Raw genomic sequence first — 20,777 nt, forward strand, 5'->3', positions numbered from 1 at the left:
GAAAACAACCGATTCACCTCGCTCCATTTCGCCAGAAGGGACGTTTGCGCTTCAGCGACAGAAATTCTACACTGATGACATAAATCACCATTTAGCGGATAAAGGGTATCAGTACTGCCGTCAGTGTCTGACTCAGTAGTAATAACTGCTTCACATATATCTGTTACGACTTTCTTTACATGGGTCCTGGAGGTCTTTGATCCAAAAGGTCAAGATAACTGAAACAAAATCAAATCAGGGGGTGGGGGTTAGTCGAATCAAACTGGGGGCCAGGGGCTTGGGAGACTGGATGGATCAATATAGGTTTCTGGAAAACGGCCCACCTACCCCTACCCTAAGCTAACATTAACACATACTTCTCACTTTGGGGAAAATGATGGCTTAGGGGAGGGGAAGGTAGGCAGTTTCCCAGAAACCTAAACAACATCATCCACAATAAATAAAGTTAGTGAACTGAAGAAAAAGGAGAAACAATAGTGGTAAGTGCCAGATTTCCCTTTCTTGCAGGCAGTTGCTAAATTGTGGAGGGGCCAGGGAGGCGGGATCAGGAGTCAGTATGTTAAGGCGTGCTATGCAACCTCTTCAGTCCATGTTTGATGACACCTCGCCCACCCAGACCAATGATGGCACACCCAGATCAATGATGACATCCTCAGATCAACGAAGGAACACCCACATCAATGATGGCACACCCAGACCAATGATGGTACCAATCAGTTAAATCACTACACCAGGGCCTACCTGCCCTACTCTTTTTTAACAAGGTCAAAGGTTTATTAATGTCCCCTCCCAATAATTTTAATGCATGGATGAAGAAGACAAGACTACCCAGTGATGGAATCATCTGAATGTTGAAGGGGTTTTAATCACAGCTTATCATGCCCTTACGAACTGAGCTAAGTAGGAGGCAGTGAAACAAGTCAATATCATATATAGCCTGTGAACATTCCCATAAGTAGATGATGACACTACACACAACCAGGTTTTAAAATATGGGTATTTAAATTCCGTTTGAACGCCCTTCAAAACTTGTTTCAATTTTGCTGTCTCAAAGGCAGCTATTCCTTTAAGTAGTATATAGAGCTACGTTTGACCCAATTTACTGTATACCAATGTAAATAAACAAACATATAGGATAAAATAAATGATGATTTAGAGGCAGCACATCCACATTCCTGGTGGAATAGGAATTTGGAATTTGGTTTTTGAAGAAAGGGGAAAACTGAGGCGAGGGAGAACCAACAACAAACTCAACCTACACATGTCACTAAGATGCCTGGGTTTGAACCCGGGCCACATTGGTGGGAGCTGAGTGGGTCTCACCACTCAGCACTGGGCCACCCTTGCTCGTCAAGGATAAAAATATATGGTCATTGTGGTAACGTTTACCTTGGGTTGTGCATCTCTATCCGTCCTCTTAATATTGATGGCCCTAACAATGTACTGAATTGAGAAAGGCATTCAGAAGCCGCAGTCGAAGTCAGTGCATTGTCACTTTTCTGAGAACACAAAATGAATACATCAGTAAATCTAAGTTAACTATTGATCAAAACCAAATTTCATATAATATAAAGGGGTGAAAGGTTGTGCTAAAGAGGTCTCATTTGAATGTGGTCATGCCATAAGATCTCGTCCACAGACTCAAAAGTTAGAAACTGCTTGTTTTGCATAAAATACAGTTACATTGTTTCTCAGTACCAGACCCTCGTGTCTTCCCTCCCCCGGGAGGCCGTTTTTCTGCACCGACGACCGAAAACCGAATTTATAACTGGGCCGCACAGGCAGCCCAGCAATAAAATAATAATAAAAAAAATAAAAGATGAAATGAATCTTACCAGGCTGTAGAATATTGTATCAATAAAGAGCTCAAGGTATCTTTTAAACTGATTTTTTCCAATGCCTTTGGCAATGACGGGCAACTGACAAATGAAAAACATTATTTTAGCATTTAATAATAATAATTTTAATAATTTTTATTTCTTATAATGTGCAAATTCGAATATGTATATGACCAAATATGCGTTATAGTATAATTTATTACTAAAAAACATACAAACTTTCTTTGACTTCTCTGTTGTAAACAAAATGAAAAGCTTGATAAAAGTGGTACTTCTTATTCCATTGCTGCATTATTTCATAGTCCAAACATTATCAGAAAAGGCCCGAACACCTACGAGTTTATAATAATGCAGCAAGCTGTACACAAAGTGGCAATAGCCTAGTTATAAAATCTACGTTCAAAGGGAAAATATGGAAAGTTCAAGTATCTGAGGGTAATAAATACCATTAAATATTTACCTGAGTACAAACAGTTTCCAAAAGATGGAGATGCTGTGTATAATGTTTGTGGTGGGCAGCCTCTGATACAAGTGGGATTAACTTGATGACTTCTTTGTGTGTCTTGGGGTTGGCTGCTAATTCTGCGAGTAAGTCCACACAACTGATAAGAGAAAATATCAATAAACATCACTATACCATACACAGTGAGCTCATGCTGATCTCACATCTTATTAACCCTTTTTAAAAGCCCCAATATCCACATACAAATTCTCCAAACTGATCTCCATACATCTCCTTTAAGAATTAGTTGAGAGAATTTGATAAAAGGTCAAAGAATTTTATCTGTGGTGATCATTTTATTAATTCTCATAACTTATCTCTTGACAATGTATGGATATTGTTAGGAGAAAATTAGTGTTGGTCACTATTGGGACTTAAAGGGTTAAACAAGCTTAGCTGTCCACTAGATGTAAAGCATTCTCAGGTGAATGGTTTTAACTCCTTAAAGTCCAGATTAAAGTAATCAACATCAATTTTCTCCTAATAGTATCAATACATTTATAATAAAGAAAGAAGTTATACGAATAACTAACATGAACACCTAATAGAATTGCTTTGATCTCTTATCACAAGTTCTCCTGTCTAAAAATTTGTTAAGGAAAGTTGTGGAGTTCAATTTAGAAAATTTTGTATGTTAGTGAACATTGGGTCCTTTAAGACATATTAAGATATTAACATGAGACGCAGTGTTTCATCACCAGATGAAACACTGAGAAGAGAGTTGAAAATATGACATGCAGCAGAGTATTTTTGACGAACTTCGGTGTGTTTCATCTGGTGATGAAACACGGTGTCGAATGCTTGATATTACTTCTCCAACAAAATGATTTTAGAATGAGAAATTAAGGATGCAAAAATGAGCGGTTTTTCATCTGATTGCCAAACACTCATTGTATTTTCTGTATGAATTATTAATAAGTTTAAAAGGTGTAAGGAAAACAGAAATTCTGCATCAAACTGGGTAGCATACTAGTTTCACATGACAACAGATTTAACTACAAAACACAAAGTAAAGTTCATCTTACCCATCGGCTTTCTCCCACGGTTCAGCTGGTCTTCTAAAGAGATGGTCTGCACATCCACCACCTCTTCTCATTTTAGGGGCCAGGGAGCCACACGAGTACATCTTAAGGGAAAAAGGTGAGAGTTAAAATTCTTCAAGGAAGAAATGGAACATCATATGAACTGTAAAACCGATATGATGCAGAGTGTAAGTTAGAGTCTACGATTACATCATAGCCTGTGATCTGACCATCCAAAGTTTTCGTAAAATGCTGAAAAACAACAGTACCATCTGAAAGTTCAGCCAAAAAAGGTTTTATCTGAATGGTCACACCATAGACTCAAAAGTTAGAACCACCTTGTACAGCATAATAAACAGTACCACAGAAAAGTACTGCTCAGTAGCCTTCAATTGAATGGTAACACCATAGGATTTCATCCACAGACTCAAAAGTTAGAACCACCTCGTACAGCATAATAAACAGTACCACAGGAAAGTACTGCTCAGTAGCTTTCATTTGAATGGTCACACCATAGGATTTCATCAACAGACTCAAAAGTTAGAACCACCTTGTACAGCATATTAAACAGTACCACAGGAAAGTACTACATGCTCAGTAGCTTTCATTTGAATAGTAATACCATACAATACAGACTCCAGTTAGAGCTTCTTTTACATCTTTTACACGTCACCATCATTCCAGTGAGTAAAAGATTCAAGATACCGCACCTGTCTGTCCGTATGTAGCTCCATGTCATTGTCTCTAAGTCTCTTTATCACTCCAAATGTTGCAGGACCCTTTTCAATCGCTGCATACCTGTTGAAAGGGCAAAAAAGATGATGCTATGAAAATACGCAAAGATTATAGAACTAAGGGCTTGAAAGTATGCCTTAAATAATACACCACAGAATATTACTGGTATTTCAACTAAAATGTGAAAGAACTCATAATCACTTAAATAGAGCCTAGTTCTTGAAACTGTATGTATGTTAATTGGATAATTAAAAGGATATTTTTTCCAAAAACCTACTTTTCTGTTGTAGCTTCCTGTTTCTCAACTCCCTGTAGACCCTCTGTTATTTTCTTTAGCACAATGACTAAAGCACTTTCACCTAACGGTAATGGTAAAATTATTAGAACAAGGCAGCAATAAGAACTACCACCAAAGAGCATAATAAAGCTAGTTAAGGCTTCTAATTATAGTCGAACCTCCATTTGCGATCACCTCTCATAGTAACCACCTCCCATGAGCGACCACCTATCCAAAAGACCAAAACTTTCCCGGTCAAACACTGCAACCACTTTTTTGACCTGAAAGTTTAATGATTTTCCAATTGTTTTTGACCTCTTGTAAGCGACCATTTGACTTGTTCTCTGATCTCTATATTCTCTTTGCGCACTATGCTACCTAGATTAGAATATATGCCTTTGAAGAACTTAAAAGACAAGATGGAACTACAAATGGTATAACTTGGAAATCCCATGCAATGAATTATCTTCCATAAAGAAGATGTGCCTGGAAGAGGCCCCCTGTGGTTTGATTCTAGTGAGTGACATCCTCCTATAAGTGATCAGTGAGTCTTTGCATTTTTGGTCGTCACTTACAGGAGGTTCGACTACTATAACAGTGAGCAAACATGTAACATACCATAAGCTTTAACAACGTTCCCAAGTGACATCGCAGCTCCCTGTCGTACGGATGGAATACCGTCTGACAAGTTTCCAAAAAACAGTGGATATAGTTCATCCATGCTGGGACTTAAAACAGACAGCAAAAATAGAACAAACTAAAAATAAAGTTTTTAATTACCCTGGTACTTAGTTTATAAGGGATTTTCTATCAAAAACAAGCAGTTAACAATCAGCAGGGCAATTAGACCTTAAAATCTAAATGCTCTTATTGCTTTATAACAGTACTGTAACTTGTAATGGAAACCACAATTCTCTAACCCTTTTAAAATTCATTTTCCTCAGAAATAAATTGTACTATGCAAAAAGGCTGCTAAATAGGTTTCATTCCAACGGTAACTCCATCGAATTTTGTTCGCGGATTCAAAATAAATGAGATACTCATACAATAAGTATATTTCATATAGAGAGGAAAAAAGCCATGTCGATAAAACACTACATTTATCATTCATTCAAAATATTTCTCTTTTTCTGATTGGTTAAAATCCAATGGATGATTCGACAAAACCAGCTACTGTTAACCCAATTTTTGGAAGAAGTTTGTGATATGTGAAAAATGACATCCACTCTACAGCACAGTCCTCAATCTCTATAATTCTTCAAATGATACTCTGCCTCATACAATAATTGTCAAGTAATGTTAAAAAAGAAAGAAAAGAAAAGCTAAAAGCAGAAACTACCAATACATGTAAGTATGTGGTTTTGCATGCCTCTCGACCAATAGTGCACCATTGGACTTGTTATGAGACAAACAAGTTTGATTGTGAAACCTAGAATGAAGTCACATTATTATGTGCATTTACTTAAAAGACTCGTCTAGTCAGAACAGAAATAAAAATATATATATATATATCTGTGTGATTTTGCTAAAAGAGAGCCCAGGCCCAGACCTCTCCGTGGGTGGGTGGCTTCCTTGTTTTGAGTGAAAGCCAGGGGGTTAGGAAGGGCAGATTTTGTCACTTTGGTTAGAGTTTTATGTCAGAAAGCAGTGCAGAGTCAGATAATTTTTCCTGTGGCCTAGGCCAGCCAAATCAATGCGGTGACTCTTAATCATAACACTACTAGCAGAGCTTGGGGGAAGTGATTGACTAGTCATAAGCTTCATGGGTGGGGAGGTTGAGTTATGGCTCCTTGGAGTTGAGCGTCTAGAGACTCAGTACAGGCACCTTGTATGAAATCCAGACAGATATATATATATAAATATAATACAATAATATGGCATTGCTTGACTGTGTGCTACAGTCTTCAGCAGACTTGGGCATTGTTTCCATCCCTTCTGCAATAAAGAGATGGAATAAATACTCCAAACACTACCCCTGTTATAACTCTGAAACCTACCTGCATTCCTCAGGGAAACAAAGGACAAAATTTCCACAGGCCACACATGCAGCTGAAAGGAAAGTTAACATAATTTTGTACATGCAAGCATGTTAAACATTACAGTGTATTGGTGAAAAGTGGCAATCTTTGCACTATGTATTGGCAATTACCATAAAGGGGAAAAGGGGAACATAGGAATTACAGGAACAAAGAGAACGGGAGAAAAGGGGAACAAGGGAACATAGCAAATAGAGGAACAAAGAGAACAGGAGAAAGGGGAACAAGGGGAACAAGGGAACATAGCAATTACAGGAACAAAAAGAACGGGAGAAAAGGGGAACAAGGGAACATAGCAAATAGAGGAACAAAGAGAACAGGAGAAAAGGGGAACAAGGGAACATAGCAATTAGAGGAACAAAGGGAACGGGAGAAGAGGGAAACAAGGGGAAAAGGAGAACAGGGGAAAAAGGGGACAAAGAGAACAGGGGAACAAGGGAAACAGGGGAACAGAGCAACAGAGGAACAGAGGAACAAGGAAACAAGGGGAACAGGGCAACAAGGGGAACAAGGGGAACAGGGGAACAGGGCAACCAGGGGAACAAGGCGAACAGAGGAAAAGGGCAACAAGGGGAACAAGAGAATGGGGAACCGGGCAACAGAGAACCAGGGCAACAAGAGCACAAGGAAAACAGGGCAAGAGGGCAACAAGGGGAATAAGAGAACAAGTGGAACAGGGACACAAGGGAAAAACTCACCATCTCTAACTGGCCAGCTGTCATCTTTGAAACAACACACAAGAGCATGCAAAAGATCAGACACATGTGACCGCAAACAGTCTTGATCAACCTACACCGTGTCATGTAACATAAAACAAATTAAAGGAACAGTAAAGCATGGGCCACTACAAGTTAAAATCAACAGCAAAACTTTGGTATTTTTATAATGTGACAATGGTTTAAGTACTGGCATGTACATGGACTTGGTAAAAAGAAAAAAAAAGCAAAAAGGGAATATTCCTAACAAAGGAAAAAGGGTAAAAGAAAACAAGAGAAAAAAGGAAATAAGGTAAAAAGTAACCAGGTAAAAAAACAACAAACTAAAAAGGTAACAAGAGAAAGAGGTAAAGGTAGAAAATGTAACAGGGGTAACAAGGGGTAAAAAGGATTAACCAGGGTAACAAGGGGTAACAAAAGGTTACAGAGGTAACAAGGGGTACCACAGGTAACAAGGGGTAACAAGGGTAACAAGGGTACCAGGGGTAACAAGGGGTAACAGGGGTAACTACGGTAACAAGGGAAACAGGGGTAACAAGGGGTAACAAGGGGTAACAAGGGTAACAAGGGTAACAAGGGGTAACAAGGGGTAACAAGGGGTAACAAGGGTAACAAGGGTAACAAGAGTAACAAGGGTAACAAGAGGTAACAAGGGTAAAAAGGGGTAACTACGGTAACAAGGGGTAACAAGGGGTAACAAGGGGTAACAAGGGTAACAGGGGTAACAGGGGTAACAAGGGGTAACAAGGGTAACAAGGGTAACAAGGGTAACAAAGGTAACAGGGGTAACAGGGGTAACAAGGGGTAATAAGGGTAACAAGGGTAACAGGGGTAACAGGGGTAACAAGGGGTAAAAAGGGGTAACAAGGGTAACAAAGGGTAACAAAAGGTTACAGAGGCAACAACGGGTACCACAGGTAACAAGGGGTAACAAGGGTAACAAGGGTACCAGGAGTAACAAGGGGTAACAGGGGTAACTACGGTAACAAGGGAAACAGGGGTAACAAGGGGTAACAAGGGGTAACAAGGGTAACAAGGGTAACAAGGGGTAACAAGGGGTAACAAGGGTAACAAGGGTAACAAGAGTAACAAGGGTAACAAGGGGTAACAAGGGTAAAAAGGGGTAACTACGGTAACAAGGGGTAACAAGGGGTAACAAGGGGTAACAAGGGTAACAGGGGTAACAGGGGTAACAAGGGGTAACAAGGGTAACAAGGGTAACAAGGGTAACAAAGGTAACAGGGGTAACAGGGGTAACAAGGGGTAATAAGGGTAACAAGGGTAACAGGGGTAACAGGGGTAACAGGGGTAACAAGGGGTAACAAGGGTAACAGGGGTAACAAGGGGTAACAAGGGTAACAAGGGTAACAAGGGTAACAAGAGGTAACAAGGGGTAACAAGGGTAACAAGGGTAACAGGGGTAACAGGGGTAACAGGGGTAACAAGGGGTAACAAGGGTAACAAGGGGTAACAAGGGGTAACAATGGTAACAAGGGGTAACAAGGGGTAACAAGGGTAACAAGGGGTAACAAGGGTAACAAGGGTAACAAGGGGTAACAAGGGGTAACAAGGGGTAACAACGGGTAACAACGGGTAAAAAGGGGTAACAAGGGGTAACAAGGGGTAACAAGGGTAACAAGGGGTAACAAGGGGTAACAAGGGGTAACAAGGGGTAACAAGGGGTAACAAGGGTAACAACGGGGTAACAAGGGGTAACAATGGTAACCAGGGGTAACAGGGGTAACAAGGGGTAACAAGGGTAACAGGGGTAACAAGGGTAACAAGGGTAACAAGGGGTAACAAGGGTAACAAGGGTAACAAGGGGTAACAAGGGGTAACAAGGGGTAGCAAGGGGTAACAATGGTAACCAGGGGTAACAGGGGTAACAAGGGTAACAAGGGTAAGAGGGGTAACAAGGGTAACAAGGGTAACAAGGGTAACAAGGGGTAACAAGGGGTAACAAGGGTAACAAGGGTAACAAGGGGTAACAAGGGGTAACAAGGGTAACAGGGGTAACAGGGGTAACAAGGGTAAAAAGGGGTAACAAGGGGTAACAAGGGTAACAAGGGTAACAAGGGGTAACAAGGGGTAACAAGGGTAACAAGGGGTAACAAGGGGTAACAAGGGTAACAGGGGTAACAAGGATAACAAGGGTAACAAGGGGTAACAAGGGGTAACAAGGGTAACAAGGGTAAAAAGGGTAACAAGGGGTAACAAGGGGTAACAAGGGGTAACAAGGGTAACAGGGGTAACAGGGGTAAAAGGGGTAACATGGGTAACAAGGGGTAACAAGGGTAACAAGGGGTAAGAAGGGTAACAAGGGGTAACAAGGGTAACAGGGGTAACAGGGGTAACAAGGGGTAACAAGGGTAACAAGGGGTAACAAGGGTAACAAGGGGTAACAAGGGTAACAAGGGGTAACAAGGGGTAACAAGGGGTAACAAGGGTAACAAGGGGTAACAAGGGATAACAAGGGGGTAACAAGGGGTAACAAGGGGTAATAGGGGTAACTACGGTAACAAGGGTAACAAGGGGTAACAAGGGTAACAAGGGGAGGGTAACAGGGGTAACAAGGGTAACAGGGGTAACAAGGGTAACAAGGGGTAACAAGGGTAACAAGGGTAACAAGGGGTAACAAGGGGTAACAAGGGTAACAAGGGTAACAAGGGGTAACAAGGGTAACAAGGGGAGAGTAACAGGGGTAACAAGGGTAACAGGGGTAACAAGGGGTAACAAGGGGTAACAAGGGGTAACAAGGGTAACAAGGGTAACAGGGGTAACAAGGGTAACAAGGGGTAACAAGGGTAACAAGGGGTAACAAGGGGTAACAAGGGGTAACAAGGGGTAACAGGGGTAACAAGGGGTAACAAGGGATAACAAGGGGTAACAAGGGGTAACAAGGGGTAATAGGGGTAACTACGGTAACAAGGGTAACAAGGGGTAACAAGGGTAACAAGGGTAACAAGGGGTAACAAGGGGTAACAAGGGAAACAAGGGTAACAAGGGGTAACAAGGGGTAACAGGGGGAACAAGGGGTAACAAGGGGTAACAAGGGGTAACAAGGGTAACAATGGGATAACAAGGGGTAACAATGGTAACCAGGGGTAACAGGGGTAACAAGGGGTAACAAGGGTAACAGGGGTAACAAGGGTAACAAGGGTAACAAGGGGTAACAAGGGTAACAAGGGTAACAAGGGGTAACAAGGGGTAACAAGGGGTAACAAGGGGTAACAATGGTAACCAGGGGTAACAGGTGTAACAAGGGTAACAAGGGTAACAGGGGTAACAGGGGTAACAAGGGGTAACAAGAGGTAACAAGGGTAACAGGGGTAACAGGGGTAACAGGGGTAACAAGGGTAACAAGGGGTAACAAGGGTAACAAGGGGTAACAAGGGTAACAAGGGGTAACAAGGGTAACAGGGGTAACAGGGGTAACAAGGGGTAACAAGGGTAACAAGGGGTAACAAGGGTAACAAGGGGTAACAAGGGGTAACAAGGGGTAACAAGGGTTAACAGGGGTAACAAGGGGTAACAAGGGTAACAAGGGGTAACAAGGGGTAACAAGGGTAACAAGGGGTAACAAGGGTAACAAGGGGTAACAAGGGATAACAAGGGGTAACAAGGGGTAACAAGGGGTAATAGAGGTAACTACGGTAACAAGGGTAACAAGGGGTAACAAGGGTAACAAGGGTAACAAGGGGTAACAAGGGGTAACAAGGGGTAACAAGGGTAACAAGGGTAACAAGGGGTAACAAGGGGTAACAGGGGGAACAAGGGGTAATAAGGGGTAACAAGGGGTAACAAGGGTAACAATGGGATAACAAGGGGTAACAATGGTAACCAGGGGTAACAGGGGTAACAAGGGGTAACAAGGGTAACAGGGGTAACAAGGGTAACAAGGGTAACAAGGGGTAACAAGGGTAACAAGGGGTAACAAGGGGTAACAAGGGGTAACAATGGTAACCAGGGGTAACAGGGGTGACAAGGGTAACAAGGGTAACAGGGGTAACAAGGGTAACAAGGGTAACAAGGGGTAACAAGGGTAACAAGGGTAACAAGGGGTAACAAGGGGTAACAAGGGTAACAAGGGGTAACAAGGGGTAACAAGGGGTAACAAGGGGTAACAAGGGTAACAAGGGTAACAGGGGTAACAAGGGTAACAAGGGTAACAAGGGGTAACAAGGGGTAACAAGGGGTAACAAGGGGTAACAAGGGTAATAGGGGTAACAAGGGTAACAAGGGGTAACAAGGGGTAACAAGGGTAACAGGGGTAACAGGGGTAACAAGGGTAACAAGGGTAACAAGGGGTAACAAGGGGTAACAAGGGTAACAAGGGGTAACAAGGGGTAACAAGGGTAACAAGGGGTAACAAGGGGTAACAAGGGGTAACAAGGGTAAAAGGGGTAACAAGGGTAACAAGGGTAACAAGGGGTAACAAGGGGTAACAAGGGGTAACAAGGGTAACAAGGGTAACAAGGGGTAACAAGGGTAACAAGGGTAACAAGGGTAACAAGGGGTAATAAGGGGTAACAAGGGTAACAAGGGTAACAAGGGGTAACAAGGGGTAACAAGGGGTAACAAGGGTAACAAGGGTAACAAGGGGTAACAAGGGGTAACAAGGGGTAACAAGGGTAACAGGGGTAACAAGGGTAACAAGGGTAACAAGGGGTAACAAGGGGTAACAAGGGGTAACAAGGGTAACAAGGGGAACAAGGGGTAACAAGGGTAACAAGGGTAACAGGGGTAACAGGGGTAACAAGGGTAACAAGGGTAACAAGGGGTAACAAGGGGTAACAAGGGTAACAGGGGTAACAAGGGTAACAGGGGTAACAAGGGTAACAAGGGGTAACAAGGGTAACAAGGGTAACAAGGGGTAACAAGGGGTAACAAGGGGTTTCAAGGGGTAACAAGGGGTAACAAGGGGTAACAAAGGTAACAAGGGGTAACAAAGGTAACAAGGGGTAACAAGGGTAACAAGGGGTAACAAGGGGTAACAAGGGGCAACAAGGGTAACAAGGGTAACAGAGGTAACGGGTAACAAGCGGGAACAGGGGTAACAGGGGAGCAGGGGTAAGAAGGGGGAACAGAGGTAACAAGGGGGGACAAGGGGTCAAGGGGATACAAGGGGAAGAGGGAAAACAAGGGGAATAGGTGGAACAAGGAGGAACCCAGGGGGACAGGGGAACATGGGAACAAGGGGAACAGGGAAACAGGGGAACACAGGGAGAACAGGGGAACACAGGGAAACAGGGGGAACAGGGGAAAAAGGGAAACGGGAACAAGGCGAATAGGGGGAAGAAGAGGAATACAGGGGAAGAGGCGGAACAAGGGGAACAGGGAGGACAAGGGTGACATGGGAACAGGGAGGACAAGGGGAACAGGAGGAAAATAGGTGAACAGGGAGAAAAAGGGGAACAGGGGAAACAAGGGGAACAGGGGGGAAGACAGGGGAACAAGGGAAATAGGGAGAACAAGGGCAACAGGGGGAACAGGAAAAACAAGGGGGCAAGGGGAACAGCAGAACAGGGGGAACATGGGAAGAGAGGAAGAACAGGATCGGGAACAGGGGAAGAAGGGGAACAAAAGGTAACAAGGTAGATGTCATGGAAATACTACTGAAAGAGTTGTTGCTGTGGTAACATTAAGTAGACAAAATAAACTTGAATTTAATTACATCATCATCAACAACAAGACAAATAAATTCAAATTTTGAAAAGGTGTTTTCTCCGGCAACTGTATCAACCTTTTGGCAATTGTAAGGCAATTTAAGGGTAAAAACACTGACCTTAGTTCCTAGTTCTGCAATACAAGCACAAGCGGCTTCTCTTACAGCATGGTTATCGGCCTTGGTTTGACTGATGTAAAACTCCACCTAGCCAACAACAACAGAAATAATCATGTTATTCTGTTTTCATAAGGACATAGCTATGTATCCACTGTAACTAATATGTAATTCAAACTCTGCACCTTATCCTTGACATTATTAAATATTCCACCCAGATACTCCACCACATTTTCTCTGCCCTTGGCTTGGCATGTTTTACCACTGAAATAGGAATGCACTCATTTTTTTTGGAATGTTTTTCTTTATATCATTTCATTTTTTTGGAATGACTTTCCGTGTATCATTTCATTTTTTGGGAATGACTTTCCTTATATCATTTCTTCCAGACAAGAGTGAATTTGCACACATCGACACATCTAAAATATAGTAAATTGAAATGGTTTTTTTGGCACCACAAAATAGGTTTGTTAACAAGGAAGTGTGATTCCTGAAAAGCACCCAAAAATCGTATCTTGTTACTACAATAATAATTGGGAAAGATGCCTTTCCACAGCAGTAGCCAACACAATAGATGCATACTTACAATTTCAGTGATGTACTTCTCCACTAGTTGCTTTCCTTCTGTTCCAACAACCATTTTCCAACTTTGTTGACAGTAGATTCTTACACCTTCAGCCACATAGTACCTGAAGAGTGTGACCATGTAATACATGTTAAAACATTGACCACATCTAACTCCAAACTTATTCATACACAAGAACTATGTCATTGTCTAGTCAGTTGGCATCACAGCTTGTCAATGTTTAAAAATGTCAGCATGACACTGTTTTAGCATATTGTCATACATGTAAGTCGGTATGTTGATGTATCACATATCAAATGGTGACAAGCGAAATTAGGTAATAATTTCACACACTTTTTGTCGAAATGCAAGTGAAATTTTTCTCTAATTTCACGAGTATACCATTGATTATGTTAGTAAGCTAACAGTACGGAGACAGTTTTTAAGCAGACAGTTGACAAATCACTAATGAGGATACAGTAAAGACAGTGATGGCATTAATGTTTTGTGTGAAGAAAAAACTTCAAATACTCATCCACAGCAGCACTTTAATTTGCTGTACCACTTTACGCTGTACTTTTACATGTAAGATCTCCTATAAATTAAACTGTGTAATATCCAACCTGTTAAGACACATTGCTGGCAAGATTTTAGGATAAAATCTTTCCCTTGATTCACTGTTTGGTAAAGTTTGTAAAAACTGACGTGTGGCCACTGATGCAGCCAGACGAACCTGTGAGAGAAGGGATAGTCATGTTAACAAAACAAATTTTTGATACACTAGTAGATTCCCTTTACCCTTTGTACTGTAAATTCTCTTAAAACAGAGGAAGAATTTGAAATTAGATCAGAGAGTTTAATGGTTTATGAAAGCCTTCTCTCACATAATCTCTTCACTTAACTTTACACAGTGTCACATCACAATATAATTAATTTTTAGTCTTAGAAAGGACTTAATTGAGGATAAGATTAAGCATTACCGGATGTTTTTTCAAGTATAAAAGAAGACTGGAAGAAAATGAGCAAGGTGAAACAACGGAACAACTTACATGATTGTATAAACAATTTTTCTATTGTTACATGTAAATGCAATTTATTATATAAACACCAATGAAATACCAAGTGAACTTTCGCACGAAAACTTGATATCTTCACATGTGAAAATAACATGATATCCTCACATGTGAAAATATCACCATTGCTATGGCTTCATAATAAACTGCACCTTTCAGACCAAAAACCTATTTAAGTAAAATGGCTCAGCATTTCTTTGGTGGTTATATAATAAAATTAATAGAACATTACATGGTCCCTTGGAGATACAAAATTTCTCTTCTGGTGTTAAAAAAAAAATTTCACCCATTCGCTGCACTCACTCGTGAAATATTTTTCAAGACTCGAAGAGAAATTTCGTATCTCCACGCGGTCATGTAATATCCTCTATGTCTTTGCATTGTATTATATACAACTACTGGGTAACTTAGTGATCTTGGTGAAATTAATTTTGTAAAGGTTAACATAAGACAAAAACCTCACCTGGCTCCAGTTATCTGATAATCCTTTTTTCAGATAGTCTGCAAACTGCTCCCCGTGCTTTAGGATAGCATTATTTTCCACATTCACTGATGGTGACAGGGTAGCTCCTGACAATTTGTCTGAAAATAATAAAATATAATAAGAAAAATGGAATTTTCGTAGATTGCAGGGTTTTCATTAAGAATCCTAGTAGCAGAAGAAAGGTGTAACTTTACACAAGAATATTTTGAAAGAGGCTCCACGTCTGGATAAAAAATAGTCATAAGCTACCGAACATTAGTTGAAGAATTCTGGAAAGTTAACGGAGAATTCTCTGATCTCTGACGTCTAATGAACACCCTGAAATTGACTGAGACCAAGAAGATTAAGTTCAGGCCACAGGGCTAATCTAGTTGACATTATAAAATAAATACTCCAGTAATATTACTGACTCCCTTTTGTTTTGCAGAGTGAACTGTCAGGATATATATATCTTGTTGGACAGTTTTTTGTGCAGTATCGTATGATATTTTTATGAGTCATGCTGTATTTTGGCGAGCCAGAAGTAGTACTGGATCCAGACCTTGAGATAAGGGGGAGGGCGGTAAGAAGGCCTGGTCTACCCCCAAAATTTCCAGCCCTTCGGGCCTCAATTTGGTCCAAAAATAAGGGGGGCCCAGGCCCCCTAGGCCCCTCCCCTGGATCCGCCACTGAGTAGGGCGAGTATAAATGTGCTCGCTTACATAACTAGAATGCATGACACACCGACATGAGTCCACTTTTTGCACGCTTTCAGCAACACTGCTGCTGATTAGTCAGAAATGGAAACTTGTCAAACTAGTTTACTCAGCGAATTAAATTTTTTCAAGTTTTTTTGGCACTTTGAGGTTCTCTCTTTCAAACATTTGCATGGAAAACAGAGATGGAATTAATTGTGAGGCTTATGATGGTCTTTCTGTTACGTAAAATGGACTGCAAGTAGAAAAACTGTACAGTATGAAAACTGCAATGGAATGACAAAATATCAAGAAGTTTGAAAGAGCTACGTGTGAACAATGGACTTGAAACCTCATCTTTACCCATTATACTAACAAAAAGAGAACGTGCAGAGTCTACAGTACCATGTCAAGTTTCCGCACATTTTAAAAGAACTAGAGGTGAAGATTGTTCATTTTCTTGGTTGGGATTTCAGATTTAATAAACGTTGTTTGACTTGTTTATTTCAAGGATTGTTGTCGCTACAACCGTCGCTATCACACAACTTCAGTTTCATCTTCTTTGTTGTATCTTGAGCTTATAATGTGTCAAACCAGTCTTCTGGCCCCAGTTGTTCAAAAGGTGGATAACGTTATCCATCGGATAAATCACTATCCACTGGATAGCACAATTGGTTTCCCTAACACTTATCCGTTGGATAGTGATTTACCCGGTGGATAGTGCTATCCAACTTTTGAACAACTGGGGCCTGGAGTACAAATACTGTGTGGTATTTGTACTCATTTTTAGCGTCATTTGTACTCTACTGAGTGATGTTGAATAATACAGGTAAATCGTTAAGCCAAATAGTCTAAACTTGCAATACCTTGACCACCTGAGAACATTGAAATAAAGCCTTTTTGAGAAATACACTGTACAGTGTAGTTACTGTTAAACTGTTTTTCATATACATTTTTAGTTTAATTTTGAGTCTTATCTCTAGAAAAAAGGCAAGTATAATGTAAGAGTACCACAGTTACAAATTCTTATCTGTGTACTTTATTTTATATATAAAGCTAATAGTTCCACTCCTTAAACAGAATACACTGTACATGTGCATTATGTACAGTTGATGCTCTGTTAACCAACACTCATATAAAGACTGCTTTATTGTACAATGTAATAGCCACATTGACAAAACCCTGTTTGAATCACCTTCCTAATGACACCATTCTGCCTGTAACTGGATAGGTTTCCCAACGGTTTTTGCATATTATTCAACTGTATGAATTGATTTTGAGAGCAAGAATAATTGCTGGTAAAAACAGAACAAAATGAAAAAAACAAAAAAAGGATTATTAGTACCTTCTAGTCTTCCCAGCCGCACCAAAGATCCACAAAGCTGGTAGCCAGTTTCTCTTACAAATCTATTTGTGTGATTTAGGGCCTGAAATATCAGGTCTAGTAGATTCTGAGTGATGTGTTCATTAAAGGCTTTGCCGCATCCCTCTATAACAGATTGTAGACATCTACAAAACAAGTGCCAGTTTTAGTTCATTTAAAACAAAGACAAGTACTACCTCCAGGCTAAAACTATGAAGAATGAATTAGTGCTTTCTTTAAATAAGTGTCTTTTGACACAGGTGTCGCGGGTGCTAATTTGAGCATTAAAAGTATCTTAGTGACAAGTCAGTCTTGCAGTTATCGAGAGTCAAGGAACATGCAGTGTTCTCCTCATCAGGTGGTAACCAATAAAATTTACCATCTGAGGTAATGTTCACTACTTACCACCCGCAACCGCTTGAAGGTTAAGTAAACTTTAATAAGTTGTTTTAAAAAATAGGCAAGTTGTGATCTGATCAGGTCAAATCAAATCAAATCAAATCAAAACAAATCAAATCACTGGTTTATTGTCCCTTTTGCAGTCAGAAGACTGAATTGTAGGATACCTTACAAGCTGTGATATATATACTAATACGCTACATTTATTGACAAGATTGATCTTTAACACTGACAAAATTTGAGAAACGTTCAGTTTTTGTGGCCATGGGCCTGCTAGAACTCCATGACCTTAGACACACACTGGTAGATATAGGTACCACTCTGTTGTACATGTATATTAGTGGGTCAAGGTAATGAATGAATCTATGGAAGTGTATACTTAAAAGTAAACACACCTTTTCATATGGGCCACGCATTTTGGAAAGAGAGCATTGAAGACAGAGAAGAGCAAAATTATTGGAATCAAATGTTGTTGTCCAAAGATAGCAGCGGCTGATTTGTGTACGATAGGTCTTAAAATGAGGGGATAACGTTTCAGAGAACTTAGCTCCTAAATTTCACAGCAAGGCCAAAGCCATGTCCCTCGCTCCACTACCCCCTGTCCCCAAGATAAGTGCTCCTCTGCCACATATTCTATGCCTTACTAGCCATGAATGGTCCCTTACCTACTGAGCTAAAATTTAGGGAGAACACCAGAAATGGTTGATAAACAGTAGTTTTAGGGATACCTGTATTTATATGCCTACAATGTTTCTGAATACAATTTACCTCATACTTGTCTCAAGGTGCTTCCAGCCCGCCGTATCATGGAAAATCTGAGCTGCATCAGCTCTTTTGTGCTATAGATAATGAAAGTATTAATGACATACATAATTACACTTTAGAAACAGGTCATGGGATGAATTAGTATGTGTTATCAAATGGTGACGAGTGAAATTTGGGAATAATTTCACATGCGTTTTGTCCAAATCCCAATAATTTCCCTCGCCTAAAGGCTCGGGAAATTATTAGGATTTGGACAAAACGCACCTGAAATTATTTGCTAATTTCATGAGTAAACCATTTGATTACCTATCAATATCATGGGTGACGAATTACGTTAGCAATCTTGGATTTTTGACATGTTTATCCTGGATCATATCGATCGAGAACTCCACTCTCTCAAATGTTTAGACCTTAAATTTGGCTTATAAAGTTCAGAATTTTTCAGACTTTTTCGGCAAAATACCTGTTAGAATCCTTCTTGATGTTCTCTTGTGTGTTCAGGTTTTCTAAAACGTCTTTTTGTGCCCTGACATCTTCATTCATGGCATTTTAAAACTTCGTCACCATCTTGACACTGAGACATACAGAAGGGTTGCCATGGCAATTTTGTAATTTCACATGTGAAATTACAAATTAACGTTGAAATTTCGCGCCAAAATTAAGGAGTAATAATTATTCGTCACCTATGATATTAGTAAATTAATTCTTGCTGAATTATGGAAAGATGGATTAAGCATCTCCAAAACACAAAATCCCATGTGCCATTTGTAAGTTTACATAGGGTTATGCAGGGAATCAATGTCTGCATTTTTGGTGAACTTTCCAGCCTTTGGGACTGGAAAATAGTTTAAATTTGATAAAATATACTTTTGTGGGGTTATCAAAACCACAGTTTGGGCCAAAATTTGTAATCAAAATCCCCAGAGTGGGGACAAAGGGAGTGTTCAAATGCCACACCAAAGCCCATAGCTCCCTCTCCATCTAAACATTGATAATATTATTATAATTCTTACTCAAATACCAGGCATACAAAAGAAATCTGAGAATCTATTATACCGGTAAGGCAATCATGGCTTTATTCCAGGCAACCCCTTAAAAAGTGACTCTCTTGCCCATGCCTGAAGAGAAAAGTAAACTACTATCTACATATATATATATATATGTTGCAGTTATTTTTTTATTCCAGTTAATTTTTGTCTTTCTTTTGTTTTAAATTCGTTAGCATACGTTACCATGCCCAAAAACATAACAATGGAAAAATAAAAATTAACTGAAATAAAAAATTAACTACTGAGACAACATAAATATATAGAGGGAGAGAGAGTAACTGATGACACATCTATCACTAACATCCAAAGCCTTTGAATTCTTACAGTTTCTTGTGATGTATCATGTTCTCCACCAGTCAACTTATGCATCAGTCCTCCACTCAACTCCTCAGAGTCAGGCAACTTTCTTTCAAGATTATCACTGACGCTTTTCAAAATTTCTTCCCGGCAAGCTACATAAATGTCTGGTCCTTTCCTTGTACAAAGGGCACCAAGCATTTCACCTGTAAATTTAAAAAAAGAAGCTTTAAAATAGTAAAAAAAAAAATCAACCACTGATTTTTTTTATTTCTAAAATATTTGCTGACATTTTGTTCTCATAATTGGAAAAGAAGAGATGTTAACAATATGATTCTTGTTACCTTAAGTTTCCCATTGATTGCAAGACAAGCAAAATGATTACCCTGGAGAGGGAGTTTAACTCCACATTTTACTATGGCACTGTTACAAACAACAACAGAATTGATTTTTTCAAACTTTAAAGATGTGTTATTCTGGATTAAGATTAGAGGATGAATAATTTTACAACTGATCATCATTTTTTATATTACAAATCTTAGAATGATGTTTCATTGCTCTTTTGCTGGCAATCAAATTGCAGCAAAATTGACAGCGAACAAGAGAACAAATTATGCAGTGTCCTTGCATTGTGAAGTCTACGATCTACAGAAAATAATGTTTCACCTGAAGCAATCCTTACTCGGGCTTCTTCATCGTGCATTAAACGTAAAGCTTGTTTTCGAAGGGCCTCGGTAAAGTCATCAGACCCAAGATTGTTTAGTACAAGAACCTTGGATCCGATCAATCCTCCATGCTTTGCTTCCCAGCCGCGATCGGTTGATTCAACCAACGAAGCCAGCGAATTTTGGAAATCGGTCACTCTTTGAGAATCAGAGGAAAAATTTGAAGTCTCCTTTAACTTTTCTTCTAAAGCTTGTAGTCCCTTGTCTCTTTCTAACTTAGTATGACTGCAAAGGAGGGACAAGATGTCATCCGTCGTTTTGTCCGCCATCTTGGATATATGATGGAGAGGTGTTTTATGGGGGATGTTATGGGAAGGGGCAACTACACACTGTGTCCACCCCTGACGGTAGCCATGGTGACGTAGGGAGTGGAGGTGGAGGTGGAGGTACGCATAGCAGCAAAAATACTGTATCACTGGGATTTTTTGGAAAAATAAGAAAGGTGAAACAATAACTACAACCAACCAGCAAAAAG

At 40.1% G+C, this 20,777-nt stretch overlaps 1 protein-coding gene across 2 annotated transcripts in view; it reads right to left on the reverse strand.

Moving 5' to 3' along the window:
• Positions 1-20,625, reverse strand: part of LOC140924885 (uncharacterized) — a 21,149-nt gene extending 524 nt beyond the window's left edge. Inside the window, exons 1-19 of one of the 2 annotated variants that reach the window (XM_073374877.1) lie at positions 20,244-20,625; positions 19,605-19,783; positions 18,235-18,305; positions 17,050-17,213; positions 15,010-15,128; positions 14,097-14,206; positions 13,495-13,597; positions 12,912-12,998; positions 7,109-7,199; positions 6,372-6,423; positions 4,993-5,102; positions 4,375-4,456; positions 4,073-4,160; positions 3,366-3,466; positions 2,299-2,440; positions 1,836-1,919; positions 1,390-1,499; positions 170-218; positions 1-98 (exon numbers count right to left, since the gene is read on the reverse strand). The exon at positions 1-98 is cut by the window's left edge and continues 524 nt beyond it. In XM_073374877.1, coding sequence (XP_073230978.1) covers positions 176-218; positions 1,390-1,499; positions 1,836-1,919; positions 2,299-2,440; positions 3,366-3,466; positions 4,073-4,160; positions 4,375-4,456; positions 4,993-5,102; positions 6,372-6,423; positions 7,109-7,199; positions 12,912-12,998; positions 13,495-13,597; positions 14,097-14,206; positions 15,010-15,128; positions 17,050-17,213; positions 18,235-18,305; positions 19,605-19,783; positions 20,244-20,571 — 2,064 coding nt within the window. In that variant the 5' untranslated portion in view covers positions 20,572-20,625 and the 3' untranslated portion in view covers positions 1-98; positions 170-175. Of the gene's footprint in view, positions 219-1,389; positions 1,500-1,835; positions 1,920-2,298; positions 2,441-3,365; positions 3,467-4,072; positions 4,161-4,374; positions 4,457-4,992; positions 5,103-6,371; positions 6,424-7,108; positions 7,200-12,911; positions 12,999-13,494; positions 13,598-14,096; positions 14,207-15,009; positions 15,129-17,049; positions 17,214-18,234; positions 18,306-19,604; positions 19,784-20,243 lie in introns of both variants that reach the window. The other variant, XM_073374876.1, reaches the window with a different exon arrangement.
• Positions 20,626-20,777: the final 152 nt, after the last annotated feature.

This window comes from Porites lutea, chromosome 14 (genome assembly GCF_958299795.1).
Source record: "Porites lutea chromosome 14, jaPorLute2.1, whole genome shotgun sequence".
Classification (NCBI taxonomy): Eukaryota; Metazoa; Cnidaria; class Anthozoa; order Scleractinia; family Poritidae; genus Porites; species Porites lutea.